At 47.7% G+C, this 20,781-nt stretch overlaps 1 protein-coding gene across 3 annotated transcripts in view; it reads right to left on the reverse strand.

The window, feature by feature from the left end:
- LOC144173874 (gamma-aminobutyric acid receptor subunit alpha-6-like) overlaps positions 1–20,781 on the reverse strand; it is an 86,674-nt gene that overhangs the window by 15,139 nt on the left and 50,754 nt on the right. For all 3 annotated transcript variants that reach the window (XM_077702168.1, XM_077702167.1, XM_077702169.1), the window contains exons 3-5: positions 5,169–5,236; positions 3,306–3,526; positions 146–228 (exon numbers count right to left, since the gene is read on the reverse strand). In XM_077702168.1, coding sequence (XP_077558294.1) covers positions 146–228; positions 3,306–3,526; positions 5,169–5,236 — 372 coding nt within the window. The remainder of the gene's footprint in view (positions 1–145; positions 229–3,305; positions 3,527–5,168; positions 5,237–20,781) is intronic.

Genomic DNA, 20,781 nt, shown 5'->3' on the forward strand with positions numbered 1-20,781 from the left:
AAGCCCATTCGCCATTGAAAGAAACCACCCTAATGCTTGCTGAAATGGTGACGCTACGGGTGTCCAGTAATCAAGATAAACGAAAGAAACTCAAGACGCGCAATGAGCAGCGGTGAATGGTGAATGAATAGGAAGAGGGCCTTACAGCTTCCGATTTCCAGCGGACAAGCCTGCGTGTCTAGAGGATATTTCCGGAGGTGCATCGGACAGCTTGCTTTTATGGTGAGCCTGAGGAGGAAAGCGACAAACAGAACGATAGTTTCATGCCTCAAAGTGCAAGTTTGTAATCAGTGTTTCACACAAGAACGCGCCCGTGCATTTAGATTGATCGTAGCTTTCTGCGGAGCAATATGACGCCAGAAAAACAGAAATAAAGGGAAATATAGTAAGAAAACCGGAAGGGAGAAATCTATAAAAAATGCTTTAGATAACCTGCGCGTTCTTTTAGGGCGCAGCCCTTTGGCGGCCATCTCTGGGCTGAACCGCGTTGTCGGCGTAACCGAGAGTACGATGGCAAGGCCGAATAGCGAAAAACAGCAAAGGAGGAGAGTGTCGCGAAATTGTGAGGGAAGGGCGGTTCGCCGTGGCGGCGCGAGCGCTGTCCGAAATCCTGCGGTAGGAAAGGGGGGGGGGGGGGGGCAGTATGCTGTGCCCGCACGAGACGGTCGTCTGCGCGACGCTGGCGAAAACGCTGGTGCGCGTGACGATGGTGTGCGTTCGCTGCTTAAGACGCGGGTCGCAGTCCCTTCCTGAGACGCACTTCGCGCCACCGACGCAAAGGCTCATCAACGCTGCCGTCGAGTGAACCCACGAGTGAGTGCTGCCTCAGCGCACTGCTGCTGCGCCCAAATATCGCATTAGGGAGTATCGTAATCGCCAGCCAATTTTTTTTGTATTTGTGTGGCATTAAAGCATGAGCTAAACATGTCTTTCTCCTGATCACCAACGTTATAAAACAAACTGAGCCCGCTTAGAATAGTTATAAAACATTTTCAGGATTACACATATAGCCATTGTTTTTATTGCAATAGTAACCCGCATTAACAAGTTTCAAAATACCAGCCGGCTTTCATAGAGACGAATATCTTGAATAAAAGTAAAAAGTAAAAGTAAAAGTAAAAAGTAAAAGTAAAAATCGCAATAAAAACTAATGTCTGGTTTACAAAGACTGCATAAACTCCATTTTGCAACAATTTTATGTCAGAAACATCGCAACACCTCTCTGAGTTGCCAGTAACGTCAAAGGACACCTACGCGTCTCCGATTACTGATTTAAATATGCTTAAAAGGCTTACAAGCAGTTTTACTCGAACCTTATTTACACTTGCTCAATAGCATAATGACGAAGCAAAGGTACTATTTTAATAGTTCAAAGGAATAGGATCAATGAGTACCCCCGCCACTCGGCATTTCAGTTGGGAGAATGGCCACGCGTATTACTTACATATAGCGAGCAAACTTATCAAAGAACTAATTTTAGCTTACTCTTCTTGTTATTTACTTGATGTCGTCCTTCCGAGAAAGGGGCATTATTTAAACAGTTCACAGGAATAGAGAAAAGGCGGCATCCCGTGGCCGTCTTATGTGCTACTAACTCTAGTTATAACTAACTTCACGTATTGCGCGCAAGATTGATATCTGTGAATGAACCTTTCCTGTTTATCAACAGAAAATGGAACAAAGACAGAGGGGTCGCTGGCTCGCGCTTGTAAGCGGGGGTCGGCTGTACCACACGCCGGGGGTCTTGCGTAAACGAAGACAGAGAGAGTTGGGTCGTAAGCGATAGACCACCATTGAGATTAAGCGTAAGATCTTCATCGCGTCTCTTTCAGCTCGTAAATTTTAGTATACTTGCGTAACAGCAGAGATATTTGTCGCAACATATGCGTTGCTTAGGGCAGAGGAATGGAGGGCGCCTTGGTTATTAATCGCGTCTCTCTCTAGTGTTGCGTGGCCGACTTGGCTTATTAACTTCGCATTGAAAAAAAGGTTAAAGCGTACGTGAATTTATAATCTGAGTTTTTGTATTTAGGAATCCTGGGCCCACTTTTTTCCTCCCTTTTATATCCGCGAGAAATGAAGCGACAATAACCTGCTCTGAAGGCCCTCCCTCCCATCCGCTGCATTGAAAGAAATCTGGGGAAGGATTCAGGGGGCCCATGCGAGGGTAGTTTTTATCGGGTTACATCAGTATGCTGTATCGGCTGTGAGCTAAGCAATTCATTATACCGCTTCAAGATTGCACTACAGCCGTCATTAGACTACACGGAAAGTGTTTCTTATGGTTTTGAGTCAAAGAAAATTTGCACCGCTTAGATGGGACGGGCCAGAGCGAATACGAGTGTTGTCAGTACTGAAAAGCGTTACGTTCTCAAGGCACACGTTTTACTTCTTTTGTGCCTTTATTTGAGCACAGCTGTAAATGTGTTTGAGGTGCTCGACGAAGAAAAGCAAAAGAGAAGCGCCAGAGTCCGGTCATCACGCTTAGAATAGTGACCTGGCGGCTAGGAGAATTTGCCAATGGAAACTGTGCACTCAAGCGACGCCGTCGACTGCTCTGAGAGCTGCGCCTTTAACGTCGTTGAATCAACCTTCCAAAGCGGGTTCCGTTAGGGCTCACGCCTGCCTTGAATCCAACGGCCGCATTCCTCCAAGTTAGGAACGATTCGATGAAATTCGCTGAGTGAACCTGATAAATTAGGCATTGCTTTTTTGGTTGCTTAGCTTTCAGAAGTCATCGCATATGCACGTCAGATATTCTTCACAATGCGGTTAATTCAATGATGCCCTACGCTGTGAATTCAATGGTCCAAATTATACCTGGATAAACTCGTTTTTGTGCTTTGATTTTCATAAAGATGAGTGGGACCAACGTTGGCTTGTAGGAGCTTGCATTTGCTGTTTTGAAATAGCATCAAGTGTGTAATAATGCCTTGCTTGGCACTATTCTAGGAGTTGGGGCATGAATGACATTATGCCGCACTGTTCCTGGGAAGGCAACACGCTCAAGGAACTGGGTAGCCGAGACGAATACATCTGAAATTGAAAAAAGAACGATATGTGCTAAAATAAAATGCTTTCCATATATTCCACACTTCTATAGATTCAGAGTCATGGTTTCTGGCTTCTACACTTTCTTCTTTACGCAGCTGTGATGACTTTAAATTTAGTATTTTTATCTTTACTAACGCAACTTTGATTGAATAAATGGTCTGTAATATGTTCGTTACTTGTAGGGGCGACGTGGCAGATATGACGGCTAGGGGGTGTTGAAGCGCAGGAAGTATTTTATGCCGTGGGCGTACCTCATGGAATACATGAGCCTTCCGTCGTTGAAGAGGCGGACGAACTTGTTTGGCACAGTGACCTTGTGGATGTAGGAGCTCTTGCCGTTGAAGAAGAAGGTGTCCGGCTTCCACACGAGCTCGAGGAATTGCCAGCTGACTGAGAGAACCTTGATGTCGCCGTGGAATCGCAGCCGGCGGTCGTACCACGTCTGCCGGAAGTAGCAGTCCATCGAGAACATCTGAGCCGGAAGAGGCCGCGCAACAAAATGGTAATGTCATCGAACGGGGCCTCCAATAATTCAGGCTGCCATATTCACCGACCTCTTTTCTATGACCGTATTCTGGGACGCAACCATGAGAAGACGATATGACATTAAAGTAAAGCAAGGTCCTGTAAGGTAACAAAAAGCACATTTTCTGCTTTTGCTGGTGAGATCCCAAATAAAATGAGGGATTAAAACTTTCTATAAGCGTAAAATAAATTAACGCTACTTTTAGCAGATATCTTTGAATATTTATTGATGAACTTGTGTGTTAGTTTGTTTACGTCTGTACCGTTGCCACGTCAACAGAGATACTTAAGAAAGAGCACAAAGACAACATCAGTCAAGAACATAGAAATTCCTTTGAAGGCCGGCCGAGGAAAGACGACAGTCGCAATTATGATGTTTTAATTGAGCCTCTTGGGAAATTCCTCGCGTTCACGGTGTCAATCTTGAAAATAACGGTGATCCTTCTAGCTTTCTAGTAGAGCATTTTTAGCAGGGAAGTAAGCTTATTTGCTACCCGCGCAAAATATAATTAAGCGATTGACAAATTGTTTGACTGTTCAGAGTACCTACGTCGTCTTAAATGCAATACGTGACGGTAAAGGACGAACGGGTTTATCATCAAAGATGTGTAGACTCAGGCAAGGGAACTTGCGTTATCCTGCTGTTTACTAACGTGCACAAACTCATCAACCACCGCGCACTGAAAACCGTAAAGGGATCGCCACTAAATGCCTTATCTAGAAATAAAGGACTTCTCCGACGTATTGCAGACGCACTTACTTATGTGTATTGCTATGTTTATGGTACACAATAAACAGACGCTGGTAAAAGGATGGGGCAAAAGAAACATAAATAATACATGGTTACGCAAGAAGAAATGGAACAAAGCGTTTGGAAAAAAAGAGATAAGGAAGCAAGCTATACTTTTTCTGCACCACCCTTACTTCAATACAAGGCAAAAGAAAAAAACATTTTATAGAAGCCACTCGCAACTATTCCGATCCGTACATGTCAAGATTGTTTGAAGATAAACGTGTACTGGTCAGCCATCATTGGTGAGACTATTATGCAAACTATAGGCGACCAATTTATAGGGCCATATCTAGGCGACCATTAGGTATGAGGCTATTAGGTTTGCTTAGTTAAATATAAATTAGAAAGGAAAGCTGTATTCTCAACATAAATAAGCTCATTGCAAAAATATGTCAAAACATTGTGGTTTAGCAACAAAACTATTATTTTTTCTTAATAAAAATAGTTTATAATGCTTACCATTAGTGTTGCTGGGAAGATGTACAAACGGGGAGAGGATTCTTGTTCGCGTTTTTAAAGGAAAACCTTGAGGATGGGCGTTCAAAAAACAAACAGCAGCCCTTGCTCTTTCCCCGGTAGGAACCAAAAATAGTCTCGCTGGAACTATTTCGGAGCCACATTAGACAAAAAGGTCAGAAGACTTAGGCCTACTGAAACTAGATAGACCGCCGCTAATACAGCCGACGGTGCACGGATCAACAAATACCACTCAGAAACAGAAAAAAAAAACTAAGTTTACAAAAAACACGACCAAGAGACAGAACAGTTACAGAAAAAAATAGTGAGATGAACGCACCATGTCGTTTTCAGACACCGGCCCAAAACTTCGTATCTCGATATCCGTGAGGATCTCCGTCGGCGGACCTGTAATCGTGGCTAAATTAGACTCTCCCGCGTTGACGGCGGACGGCCGTCTTCAAGCCGGCAGACAGTTAGAATATATACGCGGCTCTCTAAGGGGCGAACCGCCCCCACCCCACCCGCCGCCAACTCCAGTGGCGAAGTCCGCCGGGCGGAAGATAAACAGAATATGAGCCTCCTGGGAGGAAAATATTTTGATAATGCCATGGCGAGCTATCCGCTACAGGAAGAAGGTCTCTCAGTGAACAGTAGGAGACGGCCAACGCCCCCCTTCAAAGGACGTCGGGACCCACAGATATAGCGGCTGATATCGTTCACGTCACTGACACAGGAGGCGAATAAACAGCCTTAAACGTCATTACAAGCAGGCATGGCATTCACAAAAGAGATCCGTGAACCTCCACTCGGATGGCTCCAGGTGCACCAATGACCTGTACAAATAGGACCGGTCTAAGGAGCAGATATGTGCCATCATTAAGTCAGCCTGCCCACTGTTAGTGTATTAGGGGCGAAGCCCCTTTTGAGCGGGGGCTGTTGGCGTATCCTGTCGTCGTAGTCGTCGTAATCATCGTCTCATGTAGTCACGGTACCAAAACACCGGGAAACTCGTTCACACTTCGCGCTAGAACGTAATGCGTACTAAAAAAACAACTGGAAATTCGTTTACGCCTCGCGCTAGAGAGCTTCGTGCTTCAAAGACAGGAGACAAGTGCAGGTATACAGCAAAGCTGTATACCTGCACCCCCCAACGGTTTCATCTCCGCTGGCAAAAACACCAAGGCGCCAAGAATACACTTATAAACTGCGTGCTTCGCTCCTCCCCACGTTTTACGTTAGTAGAGATGGCCGGGGATTTTTGTTTTACATTCCATTCTGAATGATGGATTGTAAGTTACGATACCAGATTCAAACCTTGACCTCCTTGGGGTCTATCCGAGGTGATTGTGCTTGCATAAATCTGCTACATTAGGAAAAAAGGATGCGTGAATGATGTAGAACTACAATATGTCATCTATTGTCCACGATACGGTGATGGCACCAGTTGCTTCTGTTGGTACCTATTATGGTTCTTGGTACTGCTGCTATGGGCTACCCAAGCTTAGGATGCAAACGACGTCGTCATGTTTTTTAAACATAGGGCGAAAATACATAACGAGAGCAGTGCAGAGCATATACATAAGGACAACGTCACTGCACCGTCCTGGCGTTGACAAGCTGGGGCCAGCGTCGCAAGTGTTTATTTATTCCATATAGTTTGTGATGATCTAGCTTACTAAATCAGGACGCTATGCTGAACCTAAATCTTAATCTAAAGCTAAATTAGGACGCTATGCCATTCGCAAACTGAACACAGGGTAAATGCCTGGAAAGGAGCTCAAGAAGACAAGGTTGGGTGCCCAAATGTAGACAAAGTATACTAAGCAGATAAGAGAGTCTGGTTTCCTTTCTTATTAGACAGGGTTGGCATGATAGACCAACTTAACTAACATCATGTAACTTTGTTGGATGTGTGGCGGGGGGGGGGGGGGGGGGGGGAGGTAAAGCCAATCATGTCACTTGAATCATGCAATGGGGTAGGGTAGTTCAGAAGCCTTTTGAGCAAGTACGTCAAAAGAAACGCACTGTATGTTGGTGTACCACCTGGTTTCCTCGAAAGAAAATGGGAAGAAAATTCTTGTAAAACATTAATATCAGCATTCTCCGTTGTCACGCAGAACAAAGCAACCAAATCGATGCAAGTCACAGGAACAGAAAAAAAAAAGCGCCAGAAACTACAGAGAAAACTATTTATCTAGGTAAGACAGCGAGAGAAAAAATTTGTAGAAACAGCAATAAGAAAGGCCGTATAATAACGTTATATAAAAAGGTTTTAAAAGTGGACGGAACTTCAAAGCTTCGAATGAAATGTGCTGAAACGCACGGTGTTAAGATTCTCCGCACCGCAACCATTTTCGCGCGTCCTGCAAAGTTTTACGAGCGCAGGCCTGCCTCGGACGGATCACAACATGCCGCAGAACGGCCGGCGCAGGGGCGCCTAGCTGTCACCGTGATTCAAACTTCGGCGGCGGCATACGCTACGTGCAGCGACTTACCCGAAGGACGCGGACGCCGCAGCCGCGATATCCGCTCTACCTCTCTGACTTAGCGTGCGCCGCCACTACCAACCCCTCACGAAGTTTGGACAGTGTTGTGTATCTGTATTGTAGCGTAAGCTACACTGGCCGAGGTTGAGTAGTTTCGCGTGTGCCGCGAAGGGCCGTTCTGCGCAAGCGCGAGGGACATTGGCTTGGCTTGGCTTGGCTTGGCTTGGCTTGGATTGGATTGGATTAAAGTGGATTGTGTTGGATCGTGTTGCGTCATAGCCGCGGCAGACGCACTGGCGCCGGCGCGTGCCCAGGTGTGCGCCTAAATTGCGCAGTTGCCAAGTCTGACGCTGCATCGGAGCTGCTTGATAGCCGTTTTGCGTGGCTCGTGAAGAGCTGTGCTGAGCATGCGCGAGGAGCAGTGACTGGACAGGACTGCACTGCACTGGACTGGATTAGACTGAATTGGACTGGATTGGACAGGATTGCTGAACCTTAGCTCACGCTACGTATATCCTGGCATAGCAGAGCTAAGCCACTACTAATTTTTATGTTCGTGCTGTGTGCAAAACCAGAGGAGCGTTTTTTGACCGTTAGCGCTTCGGGAATAAATATGAGTGGCCCCGAGCGCAGAACCACATCCGTTTTGGCGCAGAGAATCAATGCTGTAACTCTGCTCGAGTCCTGTACTGTAACCTCGCTCGTAAGGGCATTGTCATTGTATTGCTTCGGCTCATCTCTCGCCATGCAGTAAACCAGTTAAGTTTGCCTTCGGCTCCTTGTCGTCGTCATCAAGGCAGCAACTTTTGCTGGCCGCTCACAACCACGCTACCTGGCATTACGGAAGCGACGGAGCCGAGTTCGGGGACGCATTCCCGTATGTAACAACTGGTTGCCAACGGTGGGATGGCAACTGCGTAACGACGGACGATCCGATAGATCACGACCGGAAGATCCTGCAGCCCTATAGGTTTCCCGCACAATGGTTTGTACGAAAAATAAGGTTCGAATATTGGTGATGGGCGCGTGATGTGGGAAGGAAGCTTATGAAGCCACGCCCTCAAGTTCCCGATGGACAATCCAAGTAAGATCGTTTGAAAGAGCTCTTGCACTAGTGAACGTTGGCGGCCCCAACGATGGCATGTGATGGTCTTCGCGGGATTATGACGCAACACGCTCTCGAAAATTGGGAATTGCTGGGCGATGCGACGATTCTTGCCTACTCGAATTGGTCGCACGTTCCAGTAATTGAATCTACTTTTTCACTCTTTTTGTAAATATCAGCAGATTGAACGCGTTATCTGCTGTACGTTTCAGCGCGGCCGTGTCCAGCCTTTACATCCTTCCAGCTTTGGGGATCCACTGTGTGGCAAAGAGTCCGACCTCATAAATGCGACAATGTTCATACGACTCGGCAGAGCTTCGAACGTGAGAAAAAAACTGAAGTACTGTCAATGTAAGAGTATCCTCCGGAGTCCGCCATGCGACGCGTTCCCATTAAGGAGGAGTTGAACAAGTCTCCCGCGGCGAAGCTCCCTTTTCACTGGACGAGCCGCAGCACCTCAACCAAAGGTGCAACAATGACAGGATACAGTGTATAATTTATTTACAGTATTTGCAACGAAGAGATTAAACCCCCGGTAACGTCCAGCATAGTAAGGCTGAAGTTTGGGTTCAACATGATTTAGACTATAGCACAGAAAAAAAAAAAAAGATCACCATCCCGCCCTGCGAAAGTGGATGTCCAGCAAAGCTGTTGTTAACCACGACAAATGGTAGTCTAGGAGGTATGTGAAATGTTTTTCGTCGTCTCGGCGAGCTTGTCGATTGCGCTCGGCTAGTGTCACTAGATAAGGTACAGAGTATCTGCACTCTTTTCTCCTATTGTTCCGCGCCTCCGCCATGATCATTAGTCAGTTCGCATTACGTGACATTGGTTTACACTGCGAAGGCTCATGAGCGCCGCCATTTTGTAGTTTATACGTTTTAGTCGGTCAACTCTGGCAGGCTTAGCTTGTCCTCCTTGCTCTGCGGCTGCGCGCGACTGACGTCGTTCAGAATGCGAATCAAAGATAACGCTTGTAACAGCATTTCAGCACCAGAAGTGTTTCCAGAGATGCCGTTTTGCTGCATCTTCGGTCGTGTCGTTAAGAACCGACCCGGCCGAAGTTAGCGGCGAGTACGTAGATGCGCCGCCGTCGCTGCACTGATGAACGACAAAATGACTGCCGTTGCTGACTTCCGTGCCTCAGTGGCGGCACCCTAACACCTTATCTACTGACACTACGCCCGGCTTCTCTGGCGGCAAATGCTGGGTCCTGCCTAGGCATGCGCTCGGTGTCTTGGGCAAGAACTGCTATATTTAATGGCACTAGTCCTGCATAACCTTCAGAGATAACCTGCAAACAACGTTCGGGGAGAGGGTGCCGTCGTTCAAAGGCGCCTTACCGTGGATGGTTTCGTTGAGCGAATTCTGAGCTCTATGCCTGTTTATCCTGACGCATGCGCTCGGCGTCTTTGGCCCCTGAGATCCTTTTTGCTTAGGGCGACGAAACCGTTGGCGGGTAGACGTGTGCAGCTTTGAGCATGTGCAGCTTTCCCGCTCATGGCAGTCCTTTCAACAGCGATTACTTTGCCGCTATTTATCGTAATTGAAAGTTATTTTGCGCTGCTAATATTGGGGGTGAAAACTTGCTTTGCGCACAGTTTCAAGTCTTGCACGTTTTGCGGCTAGGTTCCTGAGCCATGGAAACTATCCCATAGAGATGCATGGGGAGTAAGATTTGACAGTTAATTGCACATAAAATATTCAGAATCCTGGAAACTTCTTCTAGTGTTTTCATCTCCACGTTGACTTCTTGCTTTGTGCCAAATATCACTGTCCTGAAGTGGTTTCCCTAGGTTCCTGAGAGATCGGAATTTTGAGCGATAAAGCTGGGTATGGTAAGAACACACGCAAGAACAACAAAGGGGACACGCTGTGATGTGCCCTTACTGTGTGTGTTTTCTATGCGTTGTAGTCTGGATCCAGCACAGTTCAGGCCACACTAAGGCGCCTCTACCAAAAAGAAAGACCAAGGCGGACGCCTCAGGCATTCCGCAAGCCTGCAGGCGGACTAGCATTGCGCGTTAAGGAGCGAGAACTGATACAGTTGCGTTACAGAGCAACCCTTTGTAGCCATCGTGCACAGGTTGCGCTTAGCCCGCTGAAAGAAGCCGAGGGCGGTGATAGTGCCCCGATTATGCACGTGGCGCCATCGTGCCACTGTCTGCTCGACTGCTGGAGAAGCGGGCCCCGGCAGCGCCGCAAACCCACGAACCGAAGCTTCATGAGGGAGCGCGTGACAGGTCGCATGCGATCCATCATTCCGGTTCCTCGTGTATGCGCGGCCAACGTCCGGGAAAGCCGCCGGGCTTCCTCAAATACTGCGCCTCGAAGAACGCAGGAAGTTTGCTGGAGTCGCAACGCTTTCGAGCCTTGCAGAAATGAGCAGTCGTTTTATTTACATACAGCTTCAAAAAGAGGCGTGTATTACAAAAGAAAAGTCTATATCACACGCTAGATGACTCTGCTCTACATATTATTTACAAAGCTCCAGGTGCCAATTTGTGAAAGAATGCTGGTTTGATGGAGAGTACCACGTGGTGTAAAAACGATGTCACCAACGAGCGCACTCTTCCTTTCGAAAAAGAGCAAACTTTGAAGGCAACAATAATAAAGGTTGAAAAAGTCACACTGGTTGGACAAGCCCTGGTTAGAGTTAAGGTAAAGGAAGAAAGCTCTCCAACTTCACGAAATAACAAGATGCACAACGAAGCGGATGTGAGTGTAGAAAGTACGTAAGGAAAAAACAAACAAACAAACATTGCCTTATGAGCTTGGAGTAAGCACTTTAAAACCATCTTTTTAACCGCCTGCAGGCTGTTTGCTTGCCGGTAAGTGTGGGTTTCTGGCTAAGCGTTAAGCCAGCTTCTCTCTGCATAATTGTTCACTGACTTATTCTGCCCAGTCTACCTTTTTGGGTGCCAACCAACGAAAACAGAATGGTGCCTCAGGTAATGCAAATTCCGCAAAATAGCGTAACAGTATAATGTGCGTTGCAATAAATTACCCATTGTATTCGCATAGGTCGAAAAAAATTGCCAGAAAAATTACTCCACGAAGCACGTGGATGTCATGTAGAAAGTACCTTTTGTTTTCTGAAAAGCGTAGTCATACCGAAGAGATCGACGTGCTTATGGCCGCGTACGAGCATAACCTGTTCAGTAGGAGCAGTGCCGGTTCGCATTTGCTCTTGCGACATGGACATCGTTCACCGCTCCACAAACAAGCGCCCTTGCGAGCTAATAGAAGCCTATTTAATAAAAAAAAATATGCTTGACGTCTTACTTTGGATTATCTACGTTAGACCTACTGCTGGCTGGTTCAATCTTTTTTACATTTATGCTCAATTCGATGAAAGGAACGAAGGAAGGAAGTAAGGAAGTAAAAGAAAGAAAAGTACAATACACGAAGGACATCGAGGTTATCCATAAAATCGTCTGGTTGGTTATCCTACTTTTGCGGCGACTAAGCGAAGTATTGCTTCAGCCGTATGGCATTCACGTCTCAGAGCCGCCACGGCTAACCTAACGGTCGACGCGCGTATTATTTGCAGGGTACCTGCCCATCGATTCACGCGCTCCATAGGTAAAATGCGCGGGTAAACACGACTGCGCCCGACCAGCAAGTCGTGAACTGGAAGAAGCTGGGCAGAAAGGGGAGGATAGACTCTTCCTGCGGGCGCGGCTCGTCTGGGAGTGAATCACAGTCTACTACACGGCCTCAGACTTTCGCAGGGAGATCCCATTTGGCCCAGCGCCCGCTATGCTGCGACGGAAGCTCGGTGGCGGAGGTCGGCCGTGTGATTAATCTGGGCACGCGCATCAGAAACTGGGGCCCTCTCCTCCTATTTTTAAGATGATGCACGAGGGCGGGAGATGCACCGTCACCAAACCGCAAACCGCGGCTTCCGCTCCTTCCTCCCTGGAAGCGTCGTTTTCCGTTTTCGGGCCGCAGGTCCGCGAAAACACGTCCATTTGGGAAGGCCGTGCATGAGAAATTCGGACGCAAACGAAATCATTACCGCTGATTTACGTTGCGGCCGCGTAGTGTTTTTCCCCCTCATAAATGTGCCTTTGCTTCTACCGCCTAACGAGACTAGGCTGGAAGGCCACAATTTTATGCATATGGCATCGGTTTGGACGTTATAGGTAGTGATAGGATTAACAAATAAAACTGGGATCCTTGTAGTCGACGGAAGTTAGCACTACCCAGGCAAGTAAAAGAGAACAGCCACGCGAAGACCTAAGCAATTTTTAATTGGCTCTATTGACACAAAATATAAATGAAGTTGGTCAGTTGATGATGAGAAGAAAATGAGGTCAAAATGTGATTAGATGAACATGTGACGGTTTCACTGGGCACACAGAAAACATAGCGCACTAAAAACACAGGACGAAGCGAGGATGGGACCAGAGCTAACTTTCGACCATTCGTTTAATGCAAGGTCAGTGCATATCTACACATCTGGATAGCAAGAGGAGAGAAGGAAAGGGAAACAACAAAATGAAAGGTGAAGAAAAGCGGTCGCGCACCACCTACGACAAGAAATCAAGCTCTAGTCACCGTCTTATCTGGACACTTTGCTCACCGGAACGTGCTATTTCCGCCGCTTCCATAATTTTCTCTTGTCATCATCATCGTCAGCCTACTCAGATCCACTTCAGAGCGAATGCCTCTCCCATTGACCTCCAACTGCTCCTGTAGTGCGCGGCTCGAGTCCACAGTTTAACCCCGAAATACTGTATTTCATCCCTCCATCGTATTAGTGGCCTTCCACTTCTTCTAGACCCATCTCTTGGTATCCACTCTGTTACCCTAATTGTCCAACGGTTGTCGGTTCATCTCAGTACATGGACAGCCTAAGTCCATTTCTTTTTCTTTATTTTAACTACGATATCTTCTGCTCTAGTTTGTTCTCTGATTCAGGTGTCACGTTTCTTGGCCCTGAGTGCTCTTCGTTCCCTGGCTTGTTCAGCCGACCTAAGTTTGCTTTCTAGTTGTCTAGTAAGGTGCCAAGTTTCAGCTTCGTATGTCACCACCGGCAGATGCACTGGTTGTAGATTTTTTTAAGGAATAGAGGCAACTTGCGTTTCATTGTTTGTGAGTGCTTGCCGAGTGCTCCCCAGTCCATACCTATTCTGTGCCGGATTTCTCTGTCGTTGTTGGGGCAGCACTAACCATCTGTCCGAGGTAGTTATATTCTGTTACTTCTGGCGTTTCGTCTCCTAAGCTGAAGAAGACGTTCTTGACATGCTTATTCCTCATTACTTAAGATTTATTCATATTTATGTTAGCCCCGCATGCGTGCTTTGTGATTGCAGTTCCTCAAGCATTGTTTGTATGTGTTCTGCAGTCTCACTCAGCGAGACAATGTCGTCCGCAAACCTCTAATGGCTGAAGTATTCCCCGTTTATCCGGAACACCATGATTTCCCAGTAAAGCTTTCTAAATACCCCTCTATACATGCTGTGAATAGTGTTGTCTAGGTGGTATCTTCCGTACTCCTTTTCGGATTGGGAATTTTTCGCTTTGCTTGTGGAGGGTTATCCTGCCCGTGCATCCCTTGTAGATGTCTTCTAAAATTCTTATGCAGGTTCTCTCTATTCCCTGGTCTTTTAGTGCTTCCAGCACGGCTGCGGTGATCATTTTGGCGTTTTTACAGGCTATGGGCACTTTTTGTGTCTTCAAGCATTCCGAAAATACTACAGGAAGCTTTTCCATACTATATCTCCTCCCTCCTTCAAAGGATTCGCGGCTATGTCGTCTTCACTTGCAGCTTTGCCTCTTTTCATGTCCCTGAGAGCCTTTCCTCCTTCCTCTTTAGTAACGAGTGGGAAATCGCAAGTTAAGCTTGTACTCTCAGTAGTTTCAACTGATCTAACGTCGCTGGCATACAGCTTGGTGTAGAATCGTTCTGCTTCGTTCATTATCTCGTCTATGTTGTGCGTAATGTTACTCCACTCGTCTCTCAGTGCGTACATCCTGTCTTTGCTGATGGCAAGGTTCCTTTTAGTTGCTGTCAAAATTTCTTCTAGTCACAGCATTTCCTCGATCACTGCCATGTTATACGCCCGAATGTCGTTTGTTTTACTTCTGTTACTGAGTTTCGACTGCTCGACTAATTCAATCTAGCCTGCCGTACTTGACACTTTCGTGTTCTTACATTTTGCAATTAGTTATTTCGTTTCTTGACTTAGTTTATCAGTTTCCTACACGTTGTTTCACCCATAGCTTCTGCTGGTGCCCTTAGTTAGGTTAGGTTAGGTTAAGTTGTCATTTAGCTTGTCTACACTGACGCCGTTCTGCTCGTTCAGAAGCGCGAATTTGTTTTGAAGATATTTTTTTTTAAACTCTTGCGATCTCACTGACTCCACGCGGAGATTCTTAGCTTTCATGACAAGTCGTGAAACTTGTCATAGCAGACCGGCGAAAATACAAAACAATTGTCTGGTCGTATAGAGGATGACACGGGTTGCCCGAGATACATATTTTATAATGGGCAGCCAGCTCAGCATCGGTGGCAGCGCGACTGAAGTTATGCTGTTTTAAACGCTCGTTCAAATATCTGCCGGTCTGGCCGATATAGTGCCTGCCACATGATACAGGAATTTAGCTGACAACCGTACACCGCCAGTGTACCAAGGCTTCTTTGTGTTTAATAGTGCAGATCGGCTTTCGCGCACACTAGGGACAGCTTAACCTACATAGGGCCAAAAGCTTGTTTAGTGCCGTAAATACGACCCTGCCCCTGAACGTTGCCCTGCTGTCTTGGTGTTAAGCGAAATTTTATGCAAGTATTGAATCGCAGATATGCTATCTTTGGCTCATCTTTCTTTGTCCTTGCTCACGGGTTCTGCCCTCTGATCGCCGCTAAAATGAGACTCAAGTTGTCTGCTGCGATGCAGGCCATCAGCAGCGGAAACTTTAACTCGCCTAGGCAAAACGGCCGCTTTCGAGCGTGCCACCTGCATTTGGAGGCCATCGTCCACGGCGTGTTGGCATGACTTTCAGGGAGCACTGGACAAGATGGACAGTACAATATTTCTCATAACCGGTTCAGAGCGTTCCGAGCTCTACGGCAGAGGAGGTTTGTTGGCTCTTGGCTCATACAACAAACGCCCGTGATCATCTTTAAAACGCTGCCTCAGTTCTAAAAACCTGACGCTGTCCTGCTCGGGCCATTCAAATGTCAAGCTGAGTGGCATAAAACAGACATTAGGAGCGTCTAGGATGCGGGAGACAAGGGGGTCTGTCACAGCTGAAGAACAGTCTAGGGTGTCTTTGGGGCCACGGTATCCACTTCTTGTGAGAAGTCACATCGCTTAGGCAGAGGACCGTCACCGCAAGATGGCATATCCTCGTCGGACAAAAGACGGGAGGGGTCCTCTAAGTGGTCGAAGTCATCTGCAGCGTCGGTGCGAGAGCAAACTTGGTAACCGGGGCATGCAAAAGCACCTGGAGAGTGATGCCAGTGATGAACCACGGCTGCGGTTAAGTGGGCCATGAAGACAAAATGCGAATCTGGTTTATTTGAAAGAGCTGAACTTAAGTGTACGGCTTTTCCGAATGAAATGGTAGAGGAAGGAGGGGGGGGGGGGGGGGGGGCAGCTCTGGCGGTGACGGCGCGCGCACGTCTCGCCGACAATTACGGCGCCCTTCCATTTCGCATGGAGCAAACAACGCGGAAAGCTGCGCTGCCTCTGGGGCCCCAGCATGGAGGAAAGTATTCTTTCCTCCATGCCCCAGCTTCGCCAGGCTTCGCTCCCGGGGAGCCGGAGAGCGCCGGGCGGGCAGGGCTGCTGGAGTAGCGCTATGGTCACGACGGGTCGCGCCATCTGTTATTGATTTTGCCGACCAATTCTCCTACCGCGTTTCCCAACGTGATACTGCAGGCAGGGGTGACGTGTTATCGACCGGCACCAGAACATTTTAATCGGTGCATTAACTGCACGTTAGCATTCAAGCGAAACGATCAAATGGAACCAGAAGATCCCCCCTGTTTGACGTTTTTTGGCGGTGGCTAAGGTCGGTGGCCGGCAATCGTAACGAGATCCCGTGACGTCATTGAAAAAGCCCCGCAAAATGGCTCGAAGTCGCCAGGGTTCATTGCTTTCTTTAATATCTCGATTATTCTGTTGAAGTTGGCGTTAAGTCGGCATGGTGGTTATCGGGATGACACAGCCTCTGTAATGATCCAAACTTGTATTTTCTCTTCATGGCCGCCACCCGGATCCTCCTAAGCGCAACACAATCGGAACCGGTATGAGGGGAGGGTGACAGGCTGCCATGGGGGAGCAAGGACACGTGTGCGGCGTCGGAGGTGCTGCTTTATTGTTAATAGGATGGCGATGTCACGCAGCGTCAGCGGGGAAGACGGTGATTGAGCTGAGGACGCGAGAAAATGAGGCTAAGCCTGCCTTACTTACTGACTATGTCGTCCCGGAACATTCACTGCTTCACGCTACAAGTCGATAATTCAATCCAAAATGAATGAGTTCCCCTCGCGTTTTTGTCACACATAATAACTTCTTTCAATGTGCTCAATGCGAAAGCATCAGTGAGCAATTTAGTGCTCTTGCACGTTCGCCGCTGACAGCCCTGGGCAAAACGGCCGCACCGCCTATAAGCAATATGACGGTGCGCCGCGCAATGTGCCCTGGCTCCTGGAGAGAGTTACGTCGCTGGTTGAGGCAGTGGAGTTTTTAAAGACGATAGCCTTTCTTGGGCTACTTAAACTTAGAAATTTTGGTCTGTCTGCATGTCTGTCTGTCTGTGACGCGATTCAGCCACCCGGCCAAAGTAAAGCAATGCCGGCGCAATAGTCTTATATAGTCACAACTAAATCTACCCGTCTAAGTCCGGTGTAATGTTCATACTTGTCAACATTGTTGAAGAATAACAAGATTAATTGTGGGGTTTAACGCGCCGACGCAACGCAGGCGATGAGGCGCGCCGTAGTGGAGGGCTCCGGATTAATTTTGACCACCTGGGGATCTTTAACGTGCGCCGAAATCTCGTACACACGGGCGTTTTTGCTTTTCGCCTCCATCAGAAAAGCGGCCGCCGCGGCCGGGAATCGAAGAATAACAAGACATTACGCAAATAGAAGACAACAAATTAATACAGAAGTGATATTTTCAGTGTTCTTTTATAGAAAGTCATAAATGATTGATTTTTGCAAGATTAAATACTTCATCAACTGCAGAAAAAAATTCACTCTGCCGTCGCCTGCTGTCGCCCGCGCCACTATAGCTTCTTGCGGCATTTCAAAGAATCAACCGGCAACAGTTACGAAAGGTTCCACTAGATAGGTTCCACGTTCTGTTTGCAACGCACGTGGAGTAGGGAAACGCGGTTCTATAAACATTGAAGTAGGGCGCCTCGATTCACGCGCGTCTTGGCCGTACGGCAGCGTTGGCATCGAGACACCCGGCCTGGAGCAGTGGAACGCGGCAAATTTAAAATGATTTAAGTAAACCTTTGGCGTCTTTACATTGGGAGGAGCGCGACGCAAGAGTAACAACATGAGAGGTGAGCGGGAAAGCGAAGGGGGGTATTTACTTGTCAAAAGTCGATAAAGACTATCGTCTTTTGTCGACATTTGCCACGAAAGGAGCAGATACGCGGCCAATGTTTTGTGTTTGATTTCTCGGACACGCGCCGTATACACCCTGTATTTCTCTCAGGTCTTCATTTCTTATATCGTTCGTATTTTTTTATTTTTTTATTTTCTGTACGTACTGCTCCGCCGTTGCTGTTTTGTAATGGCTTCCCGGGCCCCGTCAAGCTGTGTAAAACAGCTTTTAGCCCAGGAAGCTTCCCAGGAACCTCTGGGAAAATAAAGAATTGAAATTGAAATTGAAATTGAAATACCTACAAAGTTCGCGTTGCTTTTCTTTCTTTTACTGATCGAGCACGCGCGAAGGGACGCCTCTCAGCTGGTGGAAGATTCGGTGCCGCATGTCGGGGACGCCGGCTGGGGCCCCACTCAGTGCTTTCAGAACAAGAAAAAAAAAAAGGCTGACAATTACGATACTCCCTAATGCGAAAATTGTGCGCAGCGCCAGCTGCAGTTTTCTAAGTCACAGCGCATAGCTTCTGCGCCTCAGGGGGCTCTTCGATTTACAGTCTTGGACTCACCGCGGACTCCCCGAGAAGCAGACCGGTATTCGATTTTCCAATGCATGCCTACGGCTTCGGGGAATACTCGGACTACCCGCGGACTATCCACGGTGAGTCCGAGACCCTAAATTGAAAAGCCTCAGGAAGTGATCGCGTGACAAGCCAACGCACGGCTGCGAGCGCTACTCTGCCGTAATCTCGCAGCGCGTCGCCGCCGCCGAGAATGTTGTTGTAAATCGTGTTTGAAACTCCCGCGCAAATGTCGCGTGGTTCGGATGAGCCAGGCAGAGAGAGAGAGAGAGAGAGATGCTTTATTTAGAGAAAAAGGAGCAATGAGGAGGACGCCGAATGAGCTATGTACGTGTATCACGCAGCGCATGCTGGGCTTCTGGGGTGTTGCCTCCCGAGGCATACCGCCCTCTCAGCCGCTTTCGCCACATTTTCCTCCTCCGGTTTTCTCGTCTTTCGTGTTTTCTTCGTTCGCTCGGGCGCGAGGCCGACGTCGCCGGCAAACCGCCGCGCCAGATGCGGGAGTGCTGCGCACTAAAAATCTGGCTAGTGTCACTAGAGTGTCGGCACCTTTTTCTCCTATTGTTCTGTGCCGCCGCCATGATCGTTGGTCCGTTCAGATCACGTGACATTTGTTTACACGGCGACGGTTCATGGGCGCCGCCATTTTGTTGTTTATGCGTTTTAGTCGGTCAGCTCTGGTAGGCTTAGCTGGTCCTCTCTGCTCTGCGGCTGCGCGCGACTGACGTCGTTCTGAATGCGAATCCAAGATAACGCATGCAGCAGCATTTCAGCAGCAGAAGTGCGCCCGAAGACGACACTTCGCTTTATCTTCGGCAGTGTTGTAAGCAAACAAACCGGCCAAAGTTAGCGGCGAGGCCGCAGAAGCGGCAATCTCGCCACACTGATTAACACCAAAATGGCCGCTGTTGTTGACTTGCGTGCCTCAGTGGCGGAACTCTTATACCTTATCTAGTGACACTTAGGGCCCTATTCTCGACTGCACAAATTGCCGGCATTTCGCCCATGTTTTTTTGCGTAAGCACGACGTAAGCAATCAGTGACGTGCTGCACCTATAGCTATGACGACATGCAGTGTAATTTGACGAGTCACTCATAAAGATCGCTATCAAGGTATCAAATATTGTGCAAGAAAGATATGAAAACACTTGGAATGTACTATAAAAATTAAGACGGAAGCTGAGGCTGACAAGAAAATTCCCCGCATTTCCCCGAGGGGAAGAATGTGAAAGTGCGAATGCACGAGTTGAATTTGCGCGGTTCGGTAATGTTCGCGAAAGAGAGATCACACACACACACACAACTACAAAGAAAGAAAGATGCATTTAAGCGGGTGCATTAGCCCTTCTCACGCCCGATTCCTGGCCAATCCCCCACGTGGGTATGTGCCATGTCAGCGGCCAAGCAGCGCGCGCCCATCTCCCCCCGTTGCCAAGGAAGACGAGGAGATTCCTGGCCAATCCCCCACGTGGGTATGTGATGCGGACATCGCCGGTGGACGCAGGTTCAGGGTCGCTTAAGAAGTGCATTGCACTTAAAAAACACATTTCTGGAGGTGAAATTTGGCGTCAACACCACAAGGCGATCGAGTAACGTTGATCCAAAAGCGAGCGAAAGGCGGATGTCGAGCCAAAGTTCATCACACAATTTTTTTACGTATCTATTTATTTCTTTCAATCGCTTTTAGTAACATAGCTGGGCTCTCTGCTTCAATGCAAGCTTTGTTGCGTTATCACCTTCCCTGCCGCCACCGCCGCCACGCCATCGTCTGCTGCTATGTTGCACGTTTATGGCGTGATCACAGAAAAAGACGGCCGCGACTATCGCTTCTATGACACATAAGAGCAGCGAAGCGCTACGCCTGATAACCGCGGAGCGCACCGATGTCGCCGATTCACTCACTCGTCAAGCTCGACTGCAATCAGCGCTGTAATGAACTAAATAGCCACTTTTCATTGTTATTTTTCTCTTGAGTTCGATCATGTGACCCAACAGCTTACTAGGACAAGTATGGACAAATGCCATGCATTGGGTTCTCTTTGTCATGGAGAGGCTTGTACTGCCCTCTTATGTTGCGGTTGCGCCAAACAAATAATTTTTATTTAATTGCCAAACATAAAAGCAAAATACTGCATGTTATTTGTATGTTCCATGATCGCTGACTTGAAAGCAGTTGAAACTATAATTTGTTTCTGTAGGAAACAGGC

Source organism: Haemaphysalis longicornis, unplaced genomic scaffold, assembly GCF_048455015.1.
Source record: "Haemaphysalis longicornis isolate Haplotype H1 unplaced genomic scaffold, Haemaphysalis longicornis Haplotype H1 scaffold_3, whole genome shotgun sequence".
NCBI lineage: Eukaryota > Metazoa > Arthropoda > Arachnida > Ixodida > Ixodidae > Haemaphysalis > Haemaphysalis longicornis.